This window comes from Hemitrygon akajei, chromosome 21 (genome assembly GCF_048418815.1).
Source record: "Hemitrygon akajei chromosome 21, sHemAka1.3, whole genome shotgun sequence".
Lineage (NCBI taxonomy): Eukaryota > Metazoa > Chordata > Chondrichthyes > Myliobatiformes > Dasyatidae > Hemitrygon > Hemitrygon akajei.
Window position 1 is genome coordinate 57,103,179 of NC_133144.1, and position 24,659 is coordinate 57,127,837.

General features: G+C 41.4%; 1 protein-coding gene across 1 annotated transcript in view; it reads left to right on the forward strand.

Annotated features, from left to right (window-relative positions):
• Window positions 1-13,510: 13,510 nt before the first annotated feature.
• LOC140714327 (complexin-3-like) overlaps window positions 13,511-24,659 on the forward strand; it is a 28,515-nt gene continuing 17,366 nt past the window's right edge. The window contains exons 1-2 of the mRNA XM_073025484.1: window positions 13,511-13,815; window positions 24,496-24,583. Of these exons, the coding sequence (XP_072881585.1) occupies window positions 13,655-13,815; window positions 24,496-24,583 (249 nt within the window). The 5' untranslated portion in view covers window positions 13,511-13,654. The remainder of the gene's footprint in view (window positions 13,816-24,495; window positions 24,584-24,659) is intronic.

The window sequence follows — 24,659 nt, forward strand, 5'->3', positions numbered from 1 at the left end:
CCGGAGTGTTTCTGTATGAATGTGTGGGAGATAAGGACTTGCTAATCCTAAGTCTGATGGATATCAGCTTGCATAGACTTCCATGCTCCTCGACTCACCCACGTGTTTAAGCTTTGAAATTGGTTACCATATCATCGAGCCACTGTAGGGTTAGGGTTACATGTTCATTCAAGATGGTGGCAAGCTGCAAACTCCTTTCAGTTTTAGTTGAATTTTAGTATTTTTAGGGGTCATTGGTTTAGGGATAAAGAGGACAGATAGTGGTCATGTTAGGGATTAGGGACAGGGATTTGGGAGAAGTAGAGGAATTAGAGCATAGGCCAAAGTCTTAAGTCCCTATTCTGCGTTCGAATGCCGGTGACATAGACATGAGGCATCAGCAGAGCAGGCCGGGATATCCAGCAGGATATCGGGCTGGCAGGGCAGACCAGCGTGGGCATGGGCTGTTGACCACCTCCCCCCACCAAGGTCAGCCAGCTGTCAGTAGGTTTCCATGCAGGCAGGGGGAGCCAGGTCCAATGACCCCCCAAGGATCGTGTATTGGTGAGACCGGAGTTTGAGGCCTGGTGTTTGGGATCAAATCATCAGCAAGTCTGGAGTTCAAGGCCTGCGGTTCATTGATCGGCAGATCCTGGATCAATGTTGTGTAACAAGGCCCAAGGGTTGATTTGGAAATCCAGGCCAATGGGCCGGACCCCTGGGTCTGTGATCTCTGTGAGTCTACTGGGATATTTGGAAGCCCAATGTCTGATTGTTCGTGTTTGAATCCAAGTATGCTGGAGGTTAAGTGAAGACAGAGTGACACACATAAAATGTTGGAGGAATTCTGTACGTCAGGCACCATCTATGGAAAAGAATAAACAGTCAGCATTTCAGGCTGAGACCCTTCATCAGGACTGGAAAGGAAGGGGGAAGATGCCAGAATAAGAAGGTGGGGGAGTTGGAGTACAAGCTAAAAGATGATAGGTGAAGCCAGGTAGTTGGGGCTGGGGGTGAAGTAAGAAGCTAGGGGGTGATAGGTGGAAAAAGTAAATGGTTGGTTAATAAGGAATCTGATAGGAGGTGACAGTAGACCATGAGAGAAAGGAAAGGCACAAGGGGGAGGTGAAAGATCACTGGAAAAAGGAGAAATTGATGTTCATGCCATCAGGTTGGAGGCTAACTACATGGAACATGAGGTGTTGCTTCTCCAACCTGAGAGTGATCTCATTGTGGCAGAAGAGGTGGTCATGGAGCAGCGTGTTGGAATGGGAATGGGGATTGGAATTGCAATGGCTGGCCACCAGGAAGTCCTGCCTTTTGTGGATGGAGCGAAGGTGCTCGACAAAACGGTCCCCAATCTACTTCAGGTCTCATCAGGAGCACCGGATACAGTCAAGGACCCCAACAGATTTGCAGGCGAAGTGTTGCCTCATCTGGAAGGACTGTTTGGGGCTCTGAATGGAGATGAGGGAGGAGGTAAACCAGCAGGTGTAGCACTTCTGCTGGCAAGGTATAGGTGCCAGGAGGGAGATAAGTGGTTAGAATATCTTGTGCTGCTGGAAACAGTCTGTCTTGGGTTCAAAGGATGGAGAAACTGGGCTTATTTAGTTTTGTTGCTAATTCTGTTCTGTGTTGTTCTCTGAAGCGATGTTGGAAACTAAATGAGTGGCAACACTTGCAGGCTGCCCCAGCCAGCCCTCGATGTGTGTTGGCTGTTAACGCAAAGGATGCATTTCACTCTATGTTTCGATGTGCACATGATGAAAAAAAGTTGAACCTTGAATCTTGACAGCCAAGGACAATTGATGGCAGATAATGTGTTAATAAAATACCTTGGTTTGCATAACCAATGGACCCACATTCAATGACTCTTCATCTCACATTCTCAATATTTATTGCTTATTTATTTATTGTTGTTTTTTCTTTTTACATTTGCACAGTTTGTTGTCTTCTGCACTCCAAAAAGTCCTAGTTTGGCGTTTATCGTTAATTCTGTTATGGTTACTATTCAATAGATTTGTTAAGCATTCCCACAAGAATGTAAATCTCAGGGTTGTATATGGTGACATTTATGTACTTTGATAATAAATTTACTTTGTACTTTGACTATAACTGCTGGAAAGATCATCCTAATGGCACTGTAAGTAGTGAGAAAGGCAGTTTAAACCTCCCAAGCAGATTCTGGTCCAGAAAGCAATGAATGACTTTGAAGTGTTAGCTGTTCTATAGATAAATGCAAGAGCTGTTGTGCAAGAACATTTGGTTTGAATGCCCCGATAATCTATTTTTGGATTTGATTCAAAGAGTAGTGGGAGCAAGGTTGTCATGTAAAGTACTTCTGGTCAAGCTGGTGCTGAACTGCGCTATCCGTCCAGCTCAGTGTTAAGGTTGCAGATATTGGAAATCCAGAGCAACCCGCAACAAAATTCTGGAGAAACTCAGCAGGTCAGGCAATGTCTGTGGAAATGAATACACAGTTGATGTCTTGGGCCATGGCCCTTAGGATATGCTCCCAACATATCCATAGGTTGTGTTGGTTGTTAAAGCAAACAATGCATTTTACTGAATGTTTCGATATACATGTGATAAGTAAATAAATAAACCTGAAATTGAACACCTATGCTCGGTCCACCAGAGAAAGCAGGATCTCCCAGTGGCCACACATTTTAATTCCACGTCCCATCCCCATTCTGATATGTCTATCCATGGCCTCCTTTACTGTCAAAATGAAGCCACACTCAGGTTGGAGGAACAACACCTTATATACCGGCTGGGTAGCCTCCAACCTGATGGCATGAACATTGACTTCTCTAACTTCCGTTAATGCCCCTCCTCCCCTTCTTACCCCATCCCTGACATATTTAGTTGTTCGTTTTTTTCTCTCTCTCTACCCATCACCCTGCCTGTTCTCCATCTCCCTCTGGTGCTCCCCCCCCCCTTTCTTTCTCCCGAGGCCTCCCGTCCCATGATCCTTTCCCTTCTCTAGCTCTGTATCACTTTTGCCAATCACCTTTCCAGCTCTTAGCTTCATCCCACCCCCTCTGGTCTTTTCCTATCATTTCGCATTTCCCCCTCCCCCCACTACTTTCAAATCTCTTAGTACCTTTCCTTTCGGTTAGTCCTGACGAAGGGTCTCGGCCCGAAACGTCGACAGTGCTTCTCCCTATAGATGCTGCCTGGCCTGCTGTGTTCCACCAGCATTGTGTGTGTGTTGTTTGAATTTCCAGCATCTGCAGGTTCCCTCGTGTTTAAACCTGAAATCAAAAAGGTTTTATGGAAAAAAATTAATCCCATTGCTTATTTATGTAATTGTTTTGCCATTGAGAAAATTGTAAGAGACAGGTTGAAATAACTGAAACATTTTCGAAAACCTGTTCAAAACTTATCAGTATTACTCTTAAAAAGACAAACTGAAAAATAACATCATTTCTACAAAGTATTATAATTTACTATCCAAATAATGATGTGTACACCAGGTTTGTGAGGATTTCAAAATGTGTCAGCCAACTGTCTAGCTGGCACCAAGCTGACATGAGGCGATTCCTGTGTTAACGTCTCTCATGTTATAAAAATGATTAAAAACGAGAACATCTGCAGATGCTGAAAATCCAGACAACACACCAAATTGCTGGAGGAACTCAGCAAGCCAGACACATCTATGGAAAAAAGTACAGTTAATATTTGGGTCTCAGCCCAAAGCATCGACTACTTTTTTTCCATAGATGCTGTCTGGCCTGCTGAGTTCCTCCAGCATTTTGTGTGTGTAAAAAATTGTTTGTTGTTTCATTTAGTAATAACAATAATCATTGCACATCTTTTTATTATGGGTGGTATTTAAAGAATCAAGGGGACGCATTGTTTGCCATGTGTCAGCAAAACATTGCATGTCCCATCGTGAGCACACGTGCCATAGTTTGCCATCCTGGCAACTCTAACCATTTCCTTTTTACTGAATGTGAAGGAATTTTCTACCTACCAATGGACTTGAGCCATTAATCTTCTGAAGTATTACTGACAAGACTGATATTTACACTCAATGGCCACTTTATTAGTGTAGACCTTTACACTTGATTGTTAGTGCAAATATCTAATCAAACAATCATGTGGCAGCAACTCAGTGTAAAAGCATGCAGACATGGTCAAGAGGTTCAACTGGTGTTCAGATCAAACATCAGAATGGAGAAGAAAATGACTTTGATTGTGGACTGAATGCTGGTGCCAGACAGGGTGGTTTGAGTATCTCAGAAACTGCTGATCTCCTGGAATTTTCACATACAGCAGACTCTAGAGTTTACAGAGAATGGTGCAAAAACAAAAAAAAAGTTACCTGCCACCCATTCAAGAGCACTCAAATAACTCAGCTTCTAGGGTGGAATGTGAACTTAATATTATGTTATTAAGTTATACTTCTGGATTACTACTCCAGTTAGCTAACCACTACATTCCAGCTGCAGAATACTTAAAAGTCTCAATAGACCATGAGAATGTAACAATGTTATTTGAGTTACTGTTGCCTTCCTGTCAGCTTGAACTAATATGGCCATTCCCTGACCTCTCTAATTAACAAGGTGTTTTTGCTCACAGAACTGCTGCTCATTGGATGCGTTTTTGTATTCCGCACCATTCTCTGTAAATTCTCTGACTGTTGTGCATGAAAATCTCAGAAGATCAGCAGTTTCTGAAATTCTCAAATCACTCAGACTGGCACTAACAATCATTCCACGGACAGTCACTTAGATCACATTTCTTCTTCATTCTGATATTTCACCTGAAAGATGACTGAACCTCTTGACCATGTCTACGTGCTTTTACGCATTAAATTGCTGCCACATAATTGGACGATTACATATTTCAGAATAAGGTTTAATTTTACTGGCATATGCTGTGAAATATGTTGTTTTGCAGCAGCAGTACAGTGCAATACAAAATAATCAAAAACTATAAATTACAATAGAAGTATATCCTCTCTCTCACACATATAGTGTGTGTTGGAAACAGATACAATAGTAGTTTCTAAGAGGCTTTTAACCAGATACATGAATGCAGGAGGAAATGGGTCATGTGTAGACAGCAGAGATTTAGTTTAATTTGACGCCGTGTTCAGTGCAGATAATTGTGGACCACCGGACTTGTGCTGTGCTGTTGAAATTTAATTTTTTTAAAAAGCATTACCATAATTTGTGGAGAAAATGTACAGCATTTTGTTCTAATGTCAAATTTCCAAAATGACTGACTCCTTGTGTACTTAGGTTTATAGTTTTTGTTTCATAACCTGCTATCTGCTTCCTTGTTCATGGATTTATTCAATTAAGATTTTAAACTCAAATCAAAATATTAAGATGACTCATGACTTTGAAACCTCCTATTGAGAATTTTTATGAATGATTTTGAACATTACTGTACATAAACTGAACATTCCTATGAAGTTACCCTCAAAATAAACGTCTGCCTTCTGCACATAATTTTAATTCAAGTATGGAATTATAATGTGGCAAATTGCTACCCATCATCTTCCTAATATCTACAAATTATAGATGATTGTAATCCTTGCCTGACTTATGAATGTTAACCTGGTGTTCTGCAGAAACCCCCTCCAGATGGGAAATTTGTATTACTGCTGAAACTGAATTGGCATTTTCTCTAATCCGTACTTTGTCCTCTAGAAAATATTAAATCTCTGAAGCTGGTGAAACACTTCCTTATACCAATCAAATTGGCAGTGCAAAAGAGAGCAAAACAAATTGAGGTAGGATTTGTGAGTTCACAGTCCACTCAGAAATCTGATGGCAGAAGGGGAGAAGCTGATTCTAAAATGTCCAAGGTGGTGGAGGTCATTGATGGGTGTTGTCTCGCTGACAGTCAACACTGGTGTATCTCGAGGATGTGTGCATAGCCCACTGCTCTACTCTCCATACACCCATGACTGAGTTGAAATGCCATCTGTAAATTTGCTGATGATATAAGTATTGTTGGCAGAATTTCAGATGGTGACATGAGGGCAGACAGGAGCGAGATATATCTGCTGGTTGAGTGGTGTTGCAGCAACAACCCTGCACTCTGCATCAGTAAAACCAAAGAACTGATTATGGACTTTGGGAAAGGTGAGATGAGGTAACTTGCACCAGTCTTCATAGAGGGATCAGAAGTGGAAAGTGTGAGCAATTTCAAGTTGCTGAGTATCAACACCTTTGAGGATCTATCCTGGACCCAACATATCAATGCAGGTACAAAGAAGACATGATAGTGGCTATATTTCATTGGAAGTTTGAGAAGATTGAGTACGTCACCAAAGATACGTGCACATTTCCACAGATGTACCATGGAGAGCATTCTAACTGGTTGCATCACTGTCTGGTATGGGGGAGGGGGCTACTGCACAGGATCAAAATAAGCCGCAGAGAGCTGTAAATTCTCCATCATGGGCACTAGCCTCTATAGTATTCAGGACATCTTCAAAGAGCGATGTCTTAAAAAGAAGCATCATTAGCAACCACATCACCTGGGTCATGCCTTGGTCTCATTGCTACCACCAGGGAGCAGGTGTAGAAGCCTGTAAGCACACACTTGATGATTCAGGAACAGCTTCATCCTCTCTGCCATCCTATTTCTGAATGGACATTGAAACCATGAACATTACCTCACTATTTTTTTATTTTTTTATTTCTATTTTTGCACTACATTTAACATATATATATAGTAATGTATGTTTTTATTACGTATTGCATTGTACTGCTACCATGAAGACAACAGATTTCACAACGTATGCTGGTGATATTAAGCCTGATTCTGATTCTGATTAAAGCATCACCTTTTTAAGATTTCCTTAATGGTGAGGAGGCTAGTTCTTATGATGGAACTGGCAGAGTTTGCAACCCTCTACTGCTTTTTCTGATCCTGGCCCCCATTTCGCTCCTTGGTGACTTACCAGATCTTCTCAAATTTCTAATGAAATATAGCTGCTGGCATGCCCTTTTCATAATTGCATCAATATGTTGGGCCCAGGATAGGTCTTTGGAGCTGTTAACACCTAAGAATTTGAAACTGCTCATGCTTTCCACTGCTGAGTCCTGATGAGGACCCATGTGTTTTCCCTCAACTTCCCCTTCCTAAAGTCCATGATCAATTCTTTGCTCTTACTGTTGTTGAGTGCAAGGGTATTGTTGCAACACCATTCAAACATCTCTTGGGTCATTGCTTCAATAAACCAATGTTCAGAACCTCATTATAACAGACAGTAATTATAAATCTGCCTGGAAGGTAGCTGATTTATTTTAACAATTATTCTTCCTTTTCATTTAATTTTTTTTTATAACAGATGATAGAAATTTCATTTAGTATGAAAGTTGGCTAATCCAGTTAAGATGTGTGAAGTGCTATTCCTCTTTCCAAAATCCTGGCATCTTGAGATGAACAATCTGTGATATTGCATATTTCAAGCAGAGTGGTGTATAATGAAAGTATGCCCTAGTAAATACAAAGTGAATTTTGGTACCATTATGTCAGCCACAGTGAGAAGTGAGCCGAATTTCTGTCAGGAATATATTCAGCATGTGCGTTCAGTTTAAACATTATCACTCCATGACTGCAGCAGCAAACACTTGTCAAATTAAAACATGGCAATTTCTCCAGCAAATGCAGTGAATGGGAGATTGAACAGGACAAGAGAAATTTGCTTCAAAATTGAATTAATCATTATTATTGGCCTGTATTTTTTCCATGTACTGAGATACATTAAAAAAATTGTTTGCGTGCTTTCCAGCAGACCAAATTGTACATATGCACATCGAGGTAGTGAAAAGGAAACAATGCAGAAAATAGTGTTACAGTTACAGAGAAAGTGTTGTGCAAACAAACAAGTGCGAAGTCAAAGTCAAATTTATTGTCAGCTTACGTATATATCATCTTGAGATTCATTTTCTTGCAGGCATTCACAGGAAAATAAACAAACTCATACGAATTTATGAAAAACTATACATATAGACAAGCAACCGATGTATACAAGAAGACAAATTGTACAAATCTATAAGTTAACACTGAGAACACGAGTTGTAAAAAGTCCTTGAGAGTGAAACTGTAAGTTGAGTTGCGGTGAGTGAAGTTACCCATGCCGATTCAGGAGCATGATGGTTGTAACTGTTTCTGAATCTGGTGGTGTGGGATCTAAGGGTCCTGTACCTCATGTCCAATGGTAGTAGCGATAAGAGAGCATGGCCTGGATAGTAGGAGTCCTTGATAGATGCTGCTTGCTTGTGGCTGTACTCCGTGTAAATATGCTCTATGGTGCAGAGGGCTTTGCCTGTGGTGGACTGGGCTGTATCCACCACTTTCTGTTTACTGTTCTGTTCCTAGGCATTGGTGTTTCCATACTCAGTCATGATGAAACTAGACAGTCTACCCTTCGCTATGCACTTACAGAAGTTTGTCAAAGTTTTTGGTGGTGTGCTGAACCTATGCAAATTTCTTAAAAAAAAAACTACTGTCATGGCTTCTTCATGATGCCACTTATGTGTTGGTTCCAGCAGAGGATTTGCAAAATCCTTAAAGGAATCTCCAGAATGTGACTTTTTTAACCATATAATAACAGTTAAAAACTTTGAAATTAATCAACATTTTGTTTCATATCTGAAACAAACATGAAACTTATGGTAATTATGTGTCTGAGGTTTTGCTGATGCCATCCAATACATAATTGCCAAGATATCGAATACTGGTCTACTTAACACTTTACTAATTCATTATATTCTACTTTTAATAATATGGAGATAATCAAATCCCATTATTCTATAAATAATTATAAAAAAAAGACTGGTTAATTTCTTCTTGGTATTGCTTGAGAGAGGGAGGTTGCTCAGTACCTCTGGAGGAATTGACCTTTCTCAAATTGTAATGTTCTGGATTGAATTTAATCATGTAATTTGTAGAATTAAATTTCTAATCATATTGTTTCCCTAGGTGCTGGATCAGAAGGATATGCTTCTTTTTCCGTTAGTAACAATGTGTGAAGGTGTTTGTTCTCACTTGTGTATCATTGAATGCAGATAAATTTGGATCACATTAGGGAGGATTTGATAGAGATACACAAAATTATGATGGGTATAGATAGGAAAAATGCAAGCAGGTTTTTTCTACTGAGGTTGGTGGGATTACAACTAGAGGTCATGGGTTAAAGGTGAAAGTTTAAGCTGAACATGAGGGGAAATATCTTTATTCAAAGAGTCATGTGAATATGGAATGAGCTGCAAATGTAAATGCTGCATGCTAGCTCAATTTCAACATTTAAGAGAAGTTAGAATAGGTACATAGATGGCAGGATGGTCTGAGTGCAGGTCAATGGGACCAGGCAGTTTAAATGGTTCAGCACGGACTAGATGGGTTGAAGGCCTGTTTCTGTGCTGTACTTTAAGTAATTATTACAAGGACAGCTGTCCTTCTATTGTGTGTTCATGGTATGCCAAATTTTCTAATTAGTAATATTTTTGTTGCCATTGGCTAATTTCTGAGATTGAGCCTGTTGTACTATAGTATAGAACTTTTATTTTTCTTGTAGTTTAACTTTCCTATGCATGCTTATATTTTTATATAATCTCTATATATATGTAATTGTTCAGAAGTTTTTCTAGTAATTAGGGTACAGTTGCTTCTGCAGTCCAGTAGAAGCTTCTTAGTTTTCAGTAGCATGTGTCACACCACTTAAATCTGGCTATTTTCTAGGTTAATTGTTATTACGGGAATTTTTGTTATCTCTAGTCTGAGTATGAGAAAACCACAGCTACTTTTTCTTTTGTCTTCCCTTTGTTCTCTTGGCTTCTCTTTCTGGTTTGTTTTTCTGGTCTTATAATATTAAAATAAAATTATTGTTAGCAGTCAGTTTTATGCTTCATTCTTCGCTTCCAAAGAATCTATGGAACACAAAAGCTTCAGAATCCAACAAGTCACAGATGGAAAGGTGATAAAGACCATAACAACACTGTCAGAATGCGTGGAAATTTATACCTAAATTTACACTCTTGTTTGTCTGCCAGGATAAGTTGTTGCTTCATATGGCAATGAAATGTGTTGCATCTTTGACGTGGTTCAGATTTTATTTACGGATATTTATTTTCTATTCCATATGTTTGATGACTGGTGGCGGAATGGTGGAGCAGGTTCGATGGGCTCAATGGTCTAATTCTGCTCCTTATGACTAGGGGATCTAATTGCAACCTTTCTAGACAGTGAACTTGGAAAAGATGTTTCCAGTAGTGGAAGGGTCTAGGACCAGAGGGCACAGCCACAGAATAGAAGATCGTCCCTTTAGAGCAGAGGTGAGGAGGAATTTATTTAGCTAGGGCATGGTGAATCGTGGAATCCATTACCACAGACTGCTGTGGAGGTCGAGTCATCAGGTATAATAAAAGTGGAGATGGATTAGTAAGAATGGCAAAAGGATAAGTGGAGAAGGCAAGAGAATGGGGTTGAGAGAGATGATAAATCAGGCATGATAGAATGGCGGAGCAGCTCGATGGGCCGAGTGGCCTAATCCAGCTTTTTTCTCTTATGGTCTAAACTTGAACAGTGACACCATTACTGATTAATGCAATCCTTAATTTGGAATTGTGATCGTGCCTGATGAGTTTTAAAAATCGGTGCGGACTCGGTGCTATTTCCGTGCTCTGATATTTTTGTACAATGCACGTGGCTTTGTATTAATCATTGAAATTATTCGTCAAAGCAAGTGCGCTCCACTAACGGAACAGACTAATTCAGACCTTTCAGCCTAAGTTCCCAGTGTTAGTAAGTCATGTGCAAGACTGATAATCATCTAGTTATGTCGCTGCACACTTGCCCCTTAAAACAGACAGATGTTCTTTCAAATCCGTTGAACATAGCACTTAAACAGACATTTCAGAGCCCCAAGGCAAAACTGTGCAGTCTTCCGCATGAGAGAACAAACCAAGTCCCGCCTGCCCTCTCAGGTGCGGGGTAAGGATTACACGAGCCAATTTCCAATTATGACCCAGAAGGAAATATCTCTAATATTTGCCCCTGGAGCCTTACTTAGAAAGAAGAAATTTATAAAGACAAAGCGGCCCAATCTGGATAGTGAATCGGGGCCCGGGGGATTGTTGACGCTACTTCCGGATGACTGTTGTGTTCAGCTTTGGCGGCCACATTGCAACCAATTGGTACTGTTCTCGCCCCAGCTGCTGATTTTTTTAAAAATAAATACAGAAAAATAAATAGTTAATTAATTGTAAATTGGGGTTATGAGCCCTCTTGTTAGAACAGACTTTTTAAGTTGCGTGGTTCAACCTGTAACCAGTGTTACATAGAACACTACAGCGCAGTACAGGCCCTTCAGCCCAACAATGGTGTGCTGACCGTTTAACGTACTCAATCTAACCCTTCCCTCCTCCATAGCCCGCCATTTTCTGTCATCCGTGTGCATATCTAAGAGTTTAAATCTTCCCTTCAGTTCCTTAAATGTCCTTGCATGGTAATAGGAAGATTATGGGCGACTAAGTACATACCACCAGAAATCATTTGGTAAAGTTCTGCTTTCAGTCCTACTTTTCTCATGGATTTGTCATAGAGGGATACCATTTGGGGGTGAGGTGCGTCCCCCGGGCCTCTGTCGAGGTGAAAGGTCGTGGGTCAGAGAGACAGGCTCTTGATTTGGAAGCCACTTCGCCGGAGTCATTCGCAGGGGATGTGCCCAAAGGTCTTACCTCCAGCAGTCCGGACAATGCCTTATTAAACCTCGAGATCAGGTCCTGTTATTTTAACAGCATTAGTTAGCCTTCAGCAATAATCAGTTTATCCACTTAAGCTGGATTTTACTCCAGGGCTGTAAACATAATCAGTGGTCAGCAAGATATCCTTTTGTATTGGGATGTATCAATATTTGTGCCCAGAGTTCAAATGGGAGATGTACTCAAATTGTTAGGCTGCTCTATTGACGGCTTTGGAGGCCAAGTCGTTGGGTATATTTAAATCAAAGGTTAATAGGTTCTTGATTAATAAAGACATCAAAGGTTACAGGGAGAAGGCTGAAGGATGGGGTTGAGTGGAAAAATAAATCAGCCGTCATCGAATGACAAAGCAGACTCAATAGGCCGAACGGGCTAATTCTACTCAAGTTTTACGGTCTAGAGGCTGTTTTTTGCAAGTTATATGAAAACACCACCTAAATCTCATTGAAATGGCAATTTGTTGAAGCGAATTAACCATATTTTCTAAGTCAAATTATTTGCAGTCTTTTGTGGTAAATGCGATGTGTTTTATTTCTAAGATTTCCGGCCGCATTTTCAGCAAAAATAAATTGGTTTATCATTTCCACAGGTATCATGGTCCAGTGGAAAAACTTACAGTTCATATGGATCATTTCTTTACAAAAGTGCGTTGAGGCAGAAGGTAAAACAAGAGTGCAGAATAAAAGGTTACTTTACAGAGCAAAATACTGCTCATTATTTAATGTACGCGTGGGGAGAGCTAATGGGGATGTGGGAGGATTGGTGTAGGATTAGTCAAAAAGTGTTTGATGGTCGGCACAGATTTAGTGGATGGAATGGCTGGTTTCTGTGTTGTCTGACACCATGTAAACCATGCAGAAGGTGCTCTTCATTCCCGTTAGGTTGTCGTTTTTACGGTAAGCATAATTGATAGCTTAACCATCGTCCAAATCGCCCACCTTCGCTATAGGTATTTGTGGCGATGTGCAGAGATGAGTAAATACCCACTGTATGTTGGATGGACGAAATAAAGTAACATCCACATCGATTACTATTTCGAGAAAGCTCATTGGGAGTGCAGTTTTTTTTTTCTAAGCAGAAAAGTTTGGTTGAGATTGGATCATGTAATGGAACTTCAACGACTTTTACAGGCATAATGGCGAGCTAAGATAAAAATTAATGGGTTTGGGAGCACCTACAGAGGGAGAGTACCAACATTTAACATGAAATTTAATATAAAACTTATTATGAATGGGGATAGTAACATGAAATATTTAGGGCAAATATGAAGGGGAACTTTCAGAGGGCGGAGCGAGTGCGGAATGAGCTTCCAGCAGAAATAGTGGATGCCGGTTCAATTTCAACAATTAAGAAAAGTTTGAATAGGTACATGGATGGGAGGGCCATGGACCGCGGGTCAATGGGATTAGGGAGTTCGACAAGGATTGGGTGGAGCGAAAGGCCTGTTTCTGTGCTGTAGTGTTCATGACTCTATTTCAGGTCAATGACCTTTTGCCAGAATATCGAAAAGTTCCACCAAAATATTGTGGGGGAGAGGCGTGATATAAAGAGCGAAAGGGGAGATCTGCAAGGGCGGAAGCCAGAAGCGATCGAGAGTTGAAAAGAATGACGTTACAAGTGAAGGGTACAAGGGATTAGTCTATAGGGGTGTAAATGAGAGGACACGAATTATTATCTGAAATTATCAGCATCTATTTGTTTCCTCCTGGCAGCGTGTACCTCGTGCCGAAGTCGTCAGCAGATGTAATCCGCTTTTATTAGTGGAATGGGAGCAGACTCTGGCTGTTTGAGAGGGGAGGAGGTGTGGGCTGTCCTCTGTCCATTCAGAGAAGAGAGCTGTCCACAAAGCTTGGTGCTGAAACTCCCTCCGACCCACTCCGCGTTGGGCGCTGCTCCTGGGTCGTCTCGCTACCGAATCTTGCAGGCAGCAACTTCCAGCTATGGCTTTCATGGTGAAGACTATGGTCGGGGGACAGTTGAAGAATCTGACCGGAGGACTCGGAGGCGAGGAAAAAGGAGACGGGGAGAAATCTGACTCCGCAGCTCAAGGGATGACGAGAGAGGAATTCGAAGAATACGAAAGGCAGCTGCTCGATGAAAAGTAAGTGAATTGAATTCTGGATCGCAGCCAAGGCTGTTAAGGTCCTTGTTCTATTACATTCACAAAAAATTAAAGCTAACAGTTAAATATCTAACCTACTGGCAGGAATATCAGGGTAAAATCCATCTTAATAACGTACATTGTTCTTCAGCTGTTTTTCAATACAGTTCATATGATCCCAGTAGCAGGAATACATGTTTTCTTAGATGTCAAAAATAAAGACTGAAAACTAATTCTAAATATTAGTTTTCTGTATTGGGTGCCTCGTTAATTATCAGTCACCATTTCATCCGTTACAATTTATGTTAAATAATAGAGAACAAAATCTTGTCTGCTAATTGGCAAATACTTTTGTATACTCGAGATTTTGAGATTCGGCGAGAGTCTTCAAATTCATTGAACTGATGTTTTCAATGTTTTCATCGTTTTTTCGACCAAGAGAGTATAATTCCGTGCCAAAATTATGTCAAAAGTTGTTCGCGTAAGCCAGTCTCGCAACTTTCTGCGCGAGATCATCAGTAGCTGGATCAGTGGAGTAGAGCTGATATGAAATGTGGTGATGTCATTGGGATATACAGGATTCCGAGGGGAGGAGGTGACAGTGGTTGAGAGAGAAAGTGCTAATTCTACTGGTTCTACAACTAGGGGCTACATTCTCGGGGTAACCTTTGGAGGTTTAGGGGAAGGAGGAGTTCCTTCGTCCCGGATGGTCGGCTCTTGGGCAAATTAAGCACTTTTTAAAAATCTGTATGTAAACTGGAAGGAACGTTGAATTGAGACACAATATTTGCTGTAATGTCGTCGAACGGCTTTGCAGATTCGAAGGCCAGAATACCTTCAGGATTCCATGCTCTTCTAAGGAACTTATTGGTAGTTTCACTACCGGCCCCGCCAAATTAGTTTTCTCTCCTTAGCAACACCTGTCGAAACTGGTGCCCCCTATCCTTAAGGAAGTTCTCAGTTTTAACAATTCCCTCTACACGAAGAAATTCTTTATAGAACACTACAACACAGCAAAGCCCTTTGGCTCACGAAGTCGTGCCTACATTTTAATATACTTTAAGATCATTTTAACCCTTCTCCCCTACACAGCCCTCCATTTTTTCAATCGTCCACGTGCCTACCTATGAGTTTCTTATATAACTCTAGTGTATCTGCCTCTATCACCACCCCTGGTAGTGCATTCCACGCACTCACCACTCTCTGTAAAAAAAAACTTACCTCTGAACTCCCCTCTAAAATTCCCCCAATCACCTTAAAATATGTCCCCTCGTATTAGCTATTTCCGCCCTGTTGGAAATGTCCGGTTATCCACTCTATCTGTGTCTCTTATCATCTTGTACACCTCTATCAAGTCACCTCTCATCCTCCCTCATTCCAAAGAGAAAATCCCTAGCTCGCTCAATCTATCCTTATACAACGTGCTCTCTAATCCAGGCATCACTTTTAACTTTCCCTCTAATACCTTTACTCGTTATTGCAAACTTCTGTCCTTTCATTCCCACTCACCTGCCAGAGGAAGCGATGCCTTCCTTTCTGATCTACTAAACAACCTGGGAATGTGGAATTCCTCGAAAGAGAAGAAACACGGCCTCATTGTATCACTTTCTCGTCTGCACCACGAACAACTCAACCATACCCTCTCTAAAGTCTGCGGGTCCTTTCTGAAAACCAAGCATGGACTATAAATGTCTTTCTCTGATATATTTGTAATTGACACTTCCATTATCATTAATGAGTTCCAACTCCCAGCATTAACACATTGTGCTGAGACAAGCCTCATTCGTTGCCAGTGCTCCCCACTGCTGAAATATCCGAGAGTGCACAGGGGATGCTAATTTTCTGACTGCTAACACCCTGATGTGTATGACTTGTCGCCTACTCTTAAATTCCATTCCTACACAATTTGCAATAAAAAATAACTGATGTTTCATTTCCGGTACAGAAGGCCGAACCCCCTTGATCCAATCCAACCTATGGAGCACGAAACAGTTTTGACACACCGTTTTTCTAGATATTGCAATTATTATATGCTCTCAAAATTTATCAACAATTACATGGGCCTTTCTAGCTGTTTGTGTTTAACCTTGTCACGTCAGCTTGCGTAACTATAGGTCTTATTTATTTATGCCACGGCAACGTTGAAAATAAATTCACTCCAGCTTTGTTGTGATAAAGCGCACAAACTTAATTTATCTATGCATTGTCTAGACATTAGGAAGCCTGGGAGAATAAGGGTTTCAAAAATCTCTGACCCATTTATTCTACTTGAAAATATGACTTTCCGGAAACCTGATGGGAAGTATCAAATAGTGTTCTTAAAGGAGTGTTACGGTTATATGTGTATAATCCCTAGGATTAATGTCAGTGTTATGGATCAACGATAACATCCATGAAAATCACGATCGGACCAGACTCGCGAACTAACTCAGCCGAATTGAGGGCGCTTGCCATTGACCTCGGCCGAGTACGCATGCTGGTGTACTAACACGAATTGACAGATCACTCCTGGAGACCTGTCCCCGGGGGAGGGTATGGACGAAGGAGTGCTGGATGGGATTGGTATGTGGAGCTGAGGAATGCAAAGGAGAGGACTGTGAATTTATTAAACTGCTTCCACCGTTTGCTATTACCATACGGGTTTCATTGGTGGCGAGTAACCATTCAGAAACTGGAAGGAGGTTAGAGTCATAGAATCATAGAGCAGAACAGTACAGAAACCGGCCCTTCAGCCCATCTAGATCATGCCGAACTGTTATTCTGTCTAGTCCCATCGACCCGCACCTGGACCTTAGCCTCCATACCTCTCCTTTTCATCTACATATTTAACTTTCTAATAAACGTTGTAGTCGAACCGGCATCCAACATTTCCGCTGAAGGCAGCTTGTTCTACACTCACACCACCCTTGAGTGAAAAAACTACCCCTCAGATTTTGTTGGTTTGATGCACTGTGTCTGCTGAAATCTTTCAAATTTCTACTTTTCCTAAGAGGAACAAGTCCAGCTATTCCAAATCTATCCAGCCCATCTCAAGAAACAAGTTGCTTAAATTGTGCCGCAGCTTAATTTTCATTGCACGGTCTCGCACTAATCTGTAAACTTCTAACCGCTGGCCGAATTCAACTGTACAATGAATAAAATTTCAACTGTAGTGCTGATGGGTGGAGAGGACTCTATGTTATGAAAACTGATCACAAGAGAACATTTAACTGTTATGCTATTCGGGGATAGCCAGGCCAGAAAAAAAGAGAGAGAATTGAATACAATCTCTTCCAGTTGGAAAAAGTCATTGGGATTTCCTATACTTCTCCAGGGATGATGCAAAGTAAAGCATCCCCTTATTAACCTGTTCTATTAAAGAGGAAAGTTGCATTTAACAGCCAATGAGGTTAAATGCATTTGGGGACCCGAGTCACCCCAACCACAAACTGTTCTAGCTGCTACCATCCGGGAAACGGTACCGCAGCATAACAGCCAGGACCAACAGGCTTCGGGACAGCTTCTTCCACCAGGCCATCAGACTGATTAATTCACGCTGATACAACTGTATTTCTATGTTATATTGACTGTCCTGTTGCACATACTATTTATTAAAAATTACTATCAATTGCACACTGCACATTTAGACGGAGACGTAACGTAAAACATTTTCACTCCTCGTGTATATTAAGGATGTAAGTAATAAAGTCAACTCAATTTTGATCTAATAGGCTTGATCCTCGCTGCGAAAGGCCTATTCCAGTTCATGAACGTGGCATGTTGAGGAACAAAAGCTCTTTCTCTGGCAATGATGGTGGTAGTGTTAATCATAAATGGTTAGCCAACTAAATTGTTTTAAATGTTAGACCCTGCCTGAAGTCTAATACAGTAAAACGCTGAAATTCTCAACAGCTCAGCTTTTAGTTCACTCTCCCAGTCTTACCACTCACCCAGGGACCAGTTACCACCATCCCTTTCAAATTACTTGTTTTAGTGAAAGATTTATAACAATAGCATGTAGCATCCAAATGTAGAGAATTATAAGTGTATTGGATATTAATAGAAATAACAGTCAATAGTCCACTAAAGCCACAAACATTAATGGAGTTCTGCCGTGTTGGGGACATAGTAGATTTCATGTGATCTGATTTTTACTATGAAGGATTTGATAGTCCAAACACGCCTGGCTTCTACTTCTGGCGACCTTGTGCTCCACTGCATTTGTTTCCAGAGTGTGTATCTTCCCACTCAGTCCATTGTACCAGCCAATAAAGAGCTACACAGCCTAATCCCATCCTCTAGTAGTGGACCTGCGGCCTCACTGGTCAAGGCTCCTCACTACACGTTCAAACACTTAAATCTGATGGGGCTCCTGACTATACCTTGGTTTCAGTCAGTGAAATCCAGATCCCAGCCTTTTGGAGTTTGCTAGGTCTCCTCACTTATCCTACTACCAATTACCTTGGGCTATAGTCCATCTACAGAGAAGAATAGCCCTTTCCTCTGCACTGCATTTGGCCTCATCTTTGTATTATACTGTTAGGCTTGTTGTAGAGTTGTGCACACAGCTCAGTATATCAGGGAAACTAACCGGCTCACCGTGGATTCTATCTATACCTCTCGCTGCCTCAGCAAAACATCCGAATATACAGTACACGACTCCACCCTCCCTGCATATTCTCTCTTCTCCCCTCTCTCATTCAAAAGCCTGGAAGTACATACTTCCAGGCTCAAAGACAGCTTCTACCCTGATGCTTATGACAATTGAACAGTTCCTTAGTATGATAAGATGGACTCTCGACTTCACAATCTTCCTGCTCAGTTACAGTCATTGTTTCCTTCCTGCTTAACTCATCCCGGATGCCATGCTCACTGGGTTCTGAAGTAGCCCCTGCTAGGCAAGCCAATCACATCCCTAGTTTGGAACAGCAAACTACTGTGTGCCAAGTGATGTGACTTGGCGTAAGAGCAATACTAACCAAAGTAAAACATTCTGCAGACATAATTTAATGTCAATATTTAAATATTTTTCACTACTAAGAACATTTTACTCTAAAAGAGCTCGAGGCCTGGTGCCAGATAAATAACCTCTTCCTCATTCAGCAGGAGAAAGGAAATAGTTCTCTACTTCAGGAGAACTCACACCATACACACAGCTCCTTAAATCGGTGGCACAGCAGTGGAAACCGTGAGCAGTTTCTAACTCTTGGGAGTCCACATCTTGCACAATGTTTCACGATCGCAGAACGCACCGCACACAGTCAAGAAAGCTTACCGATGCCTCTACTTTCCGAGGAAGCTGAAGAGAGGTGCTCTATGCACATCTATACTCATGTTATTCTACAGGTGTGCAGTAGAGAGCATCCTGACATGCTGCATCACAGTGTGATACAGAACCTGCACTGGGGCAGACAGGAGGGCTCTAAAACTGTCCAATGCATCACCAGCACTAGCCTACCCAACATGAAGGACTTAAATGTGCTGGAAAAAGGCCAGCAATATCATGAAGGATTCCACCTACCCTGCTCATGGACTCTTTATCCCACTCCCATCAGGGAAAAGGCTACGCAGCATCCATGCCAGGACCACCAGATTTATAAAGTTACTTCCCTCAAGCTGTCAGGCTGATCCACTTCTCCATCCATCAACCCACCCCACCACCCCCATGACCACCACATCACCTAGTGACACCCTATGTATATACAATCAGCCTATGTGCAGTATATAACAATTATATTGTGTTTTATAGGATTGCTTTCATATTTACATTTACTGTGCTTTTTTATTGTGTTCTTGATACTCATTGTGTTTTTTACGTTGCATTGAATCCAAAGTAACAATCATTTTGCTCTTCTTCACACTTGTGTACTGAAGAATGACAAAAGAATCTTGAATTATGTTGCATAAAGTGGTTTTTTTAACTAATTTTTTTCTGCGAACTATAAAAGTTACATAATTTACATCAGTCCATTTAATACTGAATTTAAAATCTGATTTTTTAAAATGTTGCAACTTAAATGATGTTTAGTGGTCGGAAGAAAGATAACACGAACTGTTCTTTAGCTGAGCGTCATTTGAAATCTCCTGCAGTGCTGCTGCTGATATAAAATTTACAATAGGCTGTGACCTATTTGCCAATACCTATATGTAGTTTCAGATGATGATTCCCAGAGATACACGTCCACTCGGAATATCATATCTGCAAACAAAATGCTGCAGGAACTCAGCAGGTCAGGCGGCATCCGTGGAGAGGAAACAGTAATCGTTTCAGGTTTCAGACTCAGCATCCAGCCTGGCTCCAGGTTCCAGTGTCTGCAGTCTCTTGTGTGTCCATCACATCTATATTGTCACCCAGATGTCTTCCCTATCGATGGGAGGATGGCTGACTGGACCAATTCAAGATTTATGATTTTTTTTGTTGTTCTTCAGTACGAATGTATAGGAAAACAAAATAATTGTTTCTTCAGATCCGATGCATCATAAGAAAACACAGTAAGCATAAAGAACACAACAGAAAACAAATAGAAAATAAATATAAATATTAAAACAATTCTAGAAAACACAACATACAAGTAATTGTTGAGTGTGGCCTTAATGTATTTGACCTGTATGTAAGACTGGTTTATATACATTGATTGAATGTACGCACATAAAGTGACAATTGGTACAAAGTGACTCTGACAGGAAATGATGAGGTGATGAGGTGATGAGGTGACTCTTGACCAGAGGAACTCTTCTAGCTAGCAGCAGGGTACATGAAAACACAGTAGGGCAGTGACTATGTCAGTATATCCAGGGTATGAGGTAGGCAGTGTAAGTTTTAAGTGGCTTACCGAGCATCAGCTTGTATTTCTGTTGATTTCAAATGCCAACATAAAGCTAAAGTTCAGCCTTGTAAAATTATATATTCGGAGGACACTAATGACACAGAAGGAGGTCATGCAGTCCTTTTGTACCAGCCAATAAAAAGCTCCACAACCCAATCCCATCTTCCAGGTGTGGATCTGCAGCCTCGCTGGTCAAGGCTCTCACTACGCATTCTGACGCCTCTGATATCTGATGGGGTTCCTGCCTCTACCTCATTTTCAGGCAGCGAAAATCAGGTCCCAACTGGCCACAGTCTAGCTCAGGAGATCAGGGAAACCAGTCTCCCCTCCATGGACTCTGTCTATACCTCTTGTTGCCTTGATAAAGCACCAATATATGCAAAGACATTGGACATTGTCCCTTCTCCTTTCACTCATTACGCAGAAGATAGAAAAGCCTAAAAGCACGAACCACCCGGCTCAAGGACAGCTTCTACCCCACTGTTGTAAGACTATTGAACAGTCCCCTAATATAATAAATAGACTCTTGACCTCATAATCTACCTCGTTTATGTTCTTGAACCTAATAGCTGCTGACACTGCACTTTCTCTGTAGCTGTTACACTTTATTCTGCATTCTGTTATTGTTTTACCTTGTACAGTACTACCTCACTATGCTGTGTAATGATTTGAATTGTATGATGCTGAGATGCATCCTAGGATGCTCTGAACACATCATCAGTGATGTAAGCTGGGGTCATCAGGTGTTTCAGGGCTTTCAATATCAGACATTCTTGTCCAGGGAACCCAGCCAGGGTTGAGCAGGGCTTGGCTTGTGTCCCAACAGCACTAGACCACGGGTCACACCTCTTGATCCATAGCCACCTGGAGGCTCGCTCAGCAGCCTCTGTGAGGGTCCTGATAGCTCTTTTCTTCACAGCCCCCTGATGCTAAGGAGAGAGTAGGTTCTGCACAGCAAGGAACCAGCAAAACCTCTACATCCCACCTCTATAGGCTCACATTGCGCCCTCCACCCCTGTCTCTGGCACCACGCTAACAGCTCCTGGTATTTGGCTTTCTTGCGTTCAAATGTCTCCTCCAACTAGTCTTCCCAAGGAACTGTCAGTTCTACCAAAACCACTTCTTTGAGGTTTCTGACAGAATAACCATGTCAGGCCTCAGTGATGATGATGTGATGAAGTCAGGGAACTTTAATTGCTTGCCAAGATCGACTTTCAGTTGCCAGCCAGATGCCATTGGCGATAAACATTATGCAAGAGAAGCTTTTCACTGTATCATGGTACATATCACAATAACAAGCCAAATCCATTTCCAGTTCCAATGCCTTTAGCTCCAAAGCAAGCAGCCCCAGCCTGTCCAATTTTCTCTTGTGTTGACATGCTGGAACTAACTAACTCTCGATGCTCATGCACATTCTCTCATACTGATGTTCTTTCACTTTCTCTGGCTCACATTCACAGCAAACTGATTACACAGAACATTGAGCAGTACAGCACAGGTACAGTCCCTTCGGCCCATAATGTTGATGCTGACCATGATGCCCAATTAAACTAAACCTATCTACCCATGCATTCCCAGCATGTTCAGATGCCTGTCTAAATGCCTCTTAAGTACCATCACATCTGCTTCTACCATTGTCCACAGCAGCAAGCTCCAGGTGCCTATTATTGTGCAGAAACCTTACTCTGCACATCTCCTTTAACTTTCCCCCACTCATTCTAAATCCATGTCCTCTAGTATTTGACATTTCATCCCTGGGAAAGCACTATCTGCCCTAGTTATGGTTGGCATCTGTCTGTCTCAAAGGGCATTGGTTAATGTTGATGATCATCACAAGTCTGGGTGGAAGGTATGGAGATCCTGAGAAGCCCAGTTGTCCAGATCGTCCTCTTGGCTCACCAGTGTAATCCAAAGGAAAGCTTATGAAGCAATATGTTTTGCATCAGCTTGGCTGCAGGAGCTGCCGGAAGGATGTTCAGTGATGTCTAGTCGCCTTAGGGGCTCCACTCCGGATTTGCTGTCTGGATGTACTCCCGTAGCCTTCGTCTCTCCTGAGGCTGCCCACAAGGCAGTGCAGCTACTTACCCATAGCTGGGGATCTGGTTCACGAGCACCAGGGGCGTGTCCACACATCAGTTGACCTGTGTGCTACGTGTGCAGGGACCAGACTTCCTCCCTGTCCTCTGTATTTCAGCCCGAGTCTGAAAGGTGTTAATTTTTCCATGTGTCACCAGCGAGGAGGTGCTACGTGAGGCTTGCGTTGGAGAGGCTATATACTGACAGGGAGAGACTTTTCACATTCAGCTCTCCCATTTGTGAGACTGCTAGCCAGCGGTGGAAGCTGAAAGTGGGAATAGCAAGTACTACCCACTACACTATCACACTAGACATGTCACAGCATCCGTATCAATAACACCTGAGCGATACCTCTTATTACATTTATGAACCTCTTTCAGGTCTCCACTTTGCCCCAGCACTTCAGAGAAAACAATCCAAGTTTCCCCAGCTTGTCCTTTTAGCTCATACTCCCTCCTCCAAGTAGCATCCTGTTGAAGATCTTTTGCAGCCTCTCCAAAGCTTCCGCTTTCTTCCTGTAATGGGATTTCACAGGAGTCAGAGCAGAAGAAGTATAGATGAAAATAAAAAATTGTCATACATGAAGTCTGAAATGGCACCTGAAGCCACTTCAGACTTCCTGAAATGCTGTAAAGATACATCTAAGGGAAGCAAAACAGGGTTAATGTTTGAGGTTGAAAGTTCATCCCTTTCACCTGCAACGTTTAGCTTCTCGTTTACGGTCAGCTTGATCTGCCGAGTGCTTCCAAAATTTTCTGTTTTCAGTCCAGCCAGTGTAAACTATGTTGCCTTTTCAATATCTCAGCTAAAGGACAGTTTTGGTGATATATCAAATAAGGTTTATTATGTTTAAAACAGTTACTCATTGTTCTATTAGACATATGAATAAGAAATATTACAAGGTCATATTTAAAAACAGGAGAGGGAATGAAGCCTCACTTGGAAATTGCAAAAATTTTTCACCAGAAGATTTGGAGTGCTTTATCAATCAGATATGAATGAAAGCTGACTATGTTCCATCTCTATTCAGTTGGACTTCCATTTGTCCCCAAGGTATTTGGATATTTGTTCCCAATTGCTATACAAATTGCTGACAGCACTAATTTTCGACATGAGGAATTATTCCCTGAAACCCACTGGGTTTTAAGGAAGAAGGTTATAAGTATCTTGATTCATCAGTGAAAAGCTGATGAATAAATTTACCTATAATCCGCTTACTTAAGGATTGGAATGAGAAATAGACAAATGCCAGCTGAAACACCTGAAAGAAATGTTGAAGCTCTTAATGGTCTTTTCCTTAAAATAAAAGAAAACAAATTTGATTGGGATTTTTTAAATAACGAGGTGGTTCAAACAGAGCAGCCCAAGAGCAAACGACTCCATTGGTGGGAACAATAAACTTAAATAAATGCGAATTTGAGGGAAATATCTTTATCCGTGAAGTAGTAACTTTACCTACAAATCATGGTTACCAGAGGGAGTAGCTGAAGCAAAATCCATTGATGCATTTAATAGGATTCAAGATGAACACAGGAGGGGGAAAAGAATAGAGAGATAAATTGATGGATTTAGTTGAAGAATAGAAGACATTAATTGGATATCGGAGCTATTGATCCAAACCCCTTGTATCTGCACTATAAATGGATTTAATCAACCAGAGTACTTGGGATGCACATAGATCTGTTTTCTTCCCAAGGCACAATGTGACTTGTTATAGAAGATCTTCCTTGCACATTTTACAGTGCTGGGCCTGCTGAATGTAGGTGTCAAGCGTCACTAATTATATATTTGATTACAGGATGGAGCGTGATGCCAGTTTTGCTCAGAAAAAGGCAGAGCGTGCAACAATGAGGACACACTTACGTGACAAGTACAAGCTCCCAAAGGTAGACTTTCTATTTTTAAGACCATAAATCTATAGATATAGGAGCAGAATTAGGCCATCTGTTCTATTGAGTCTTC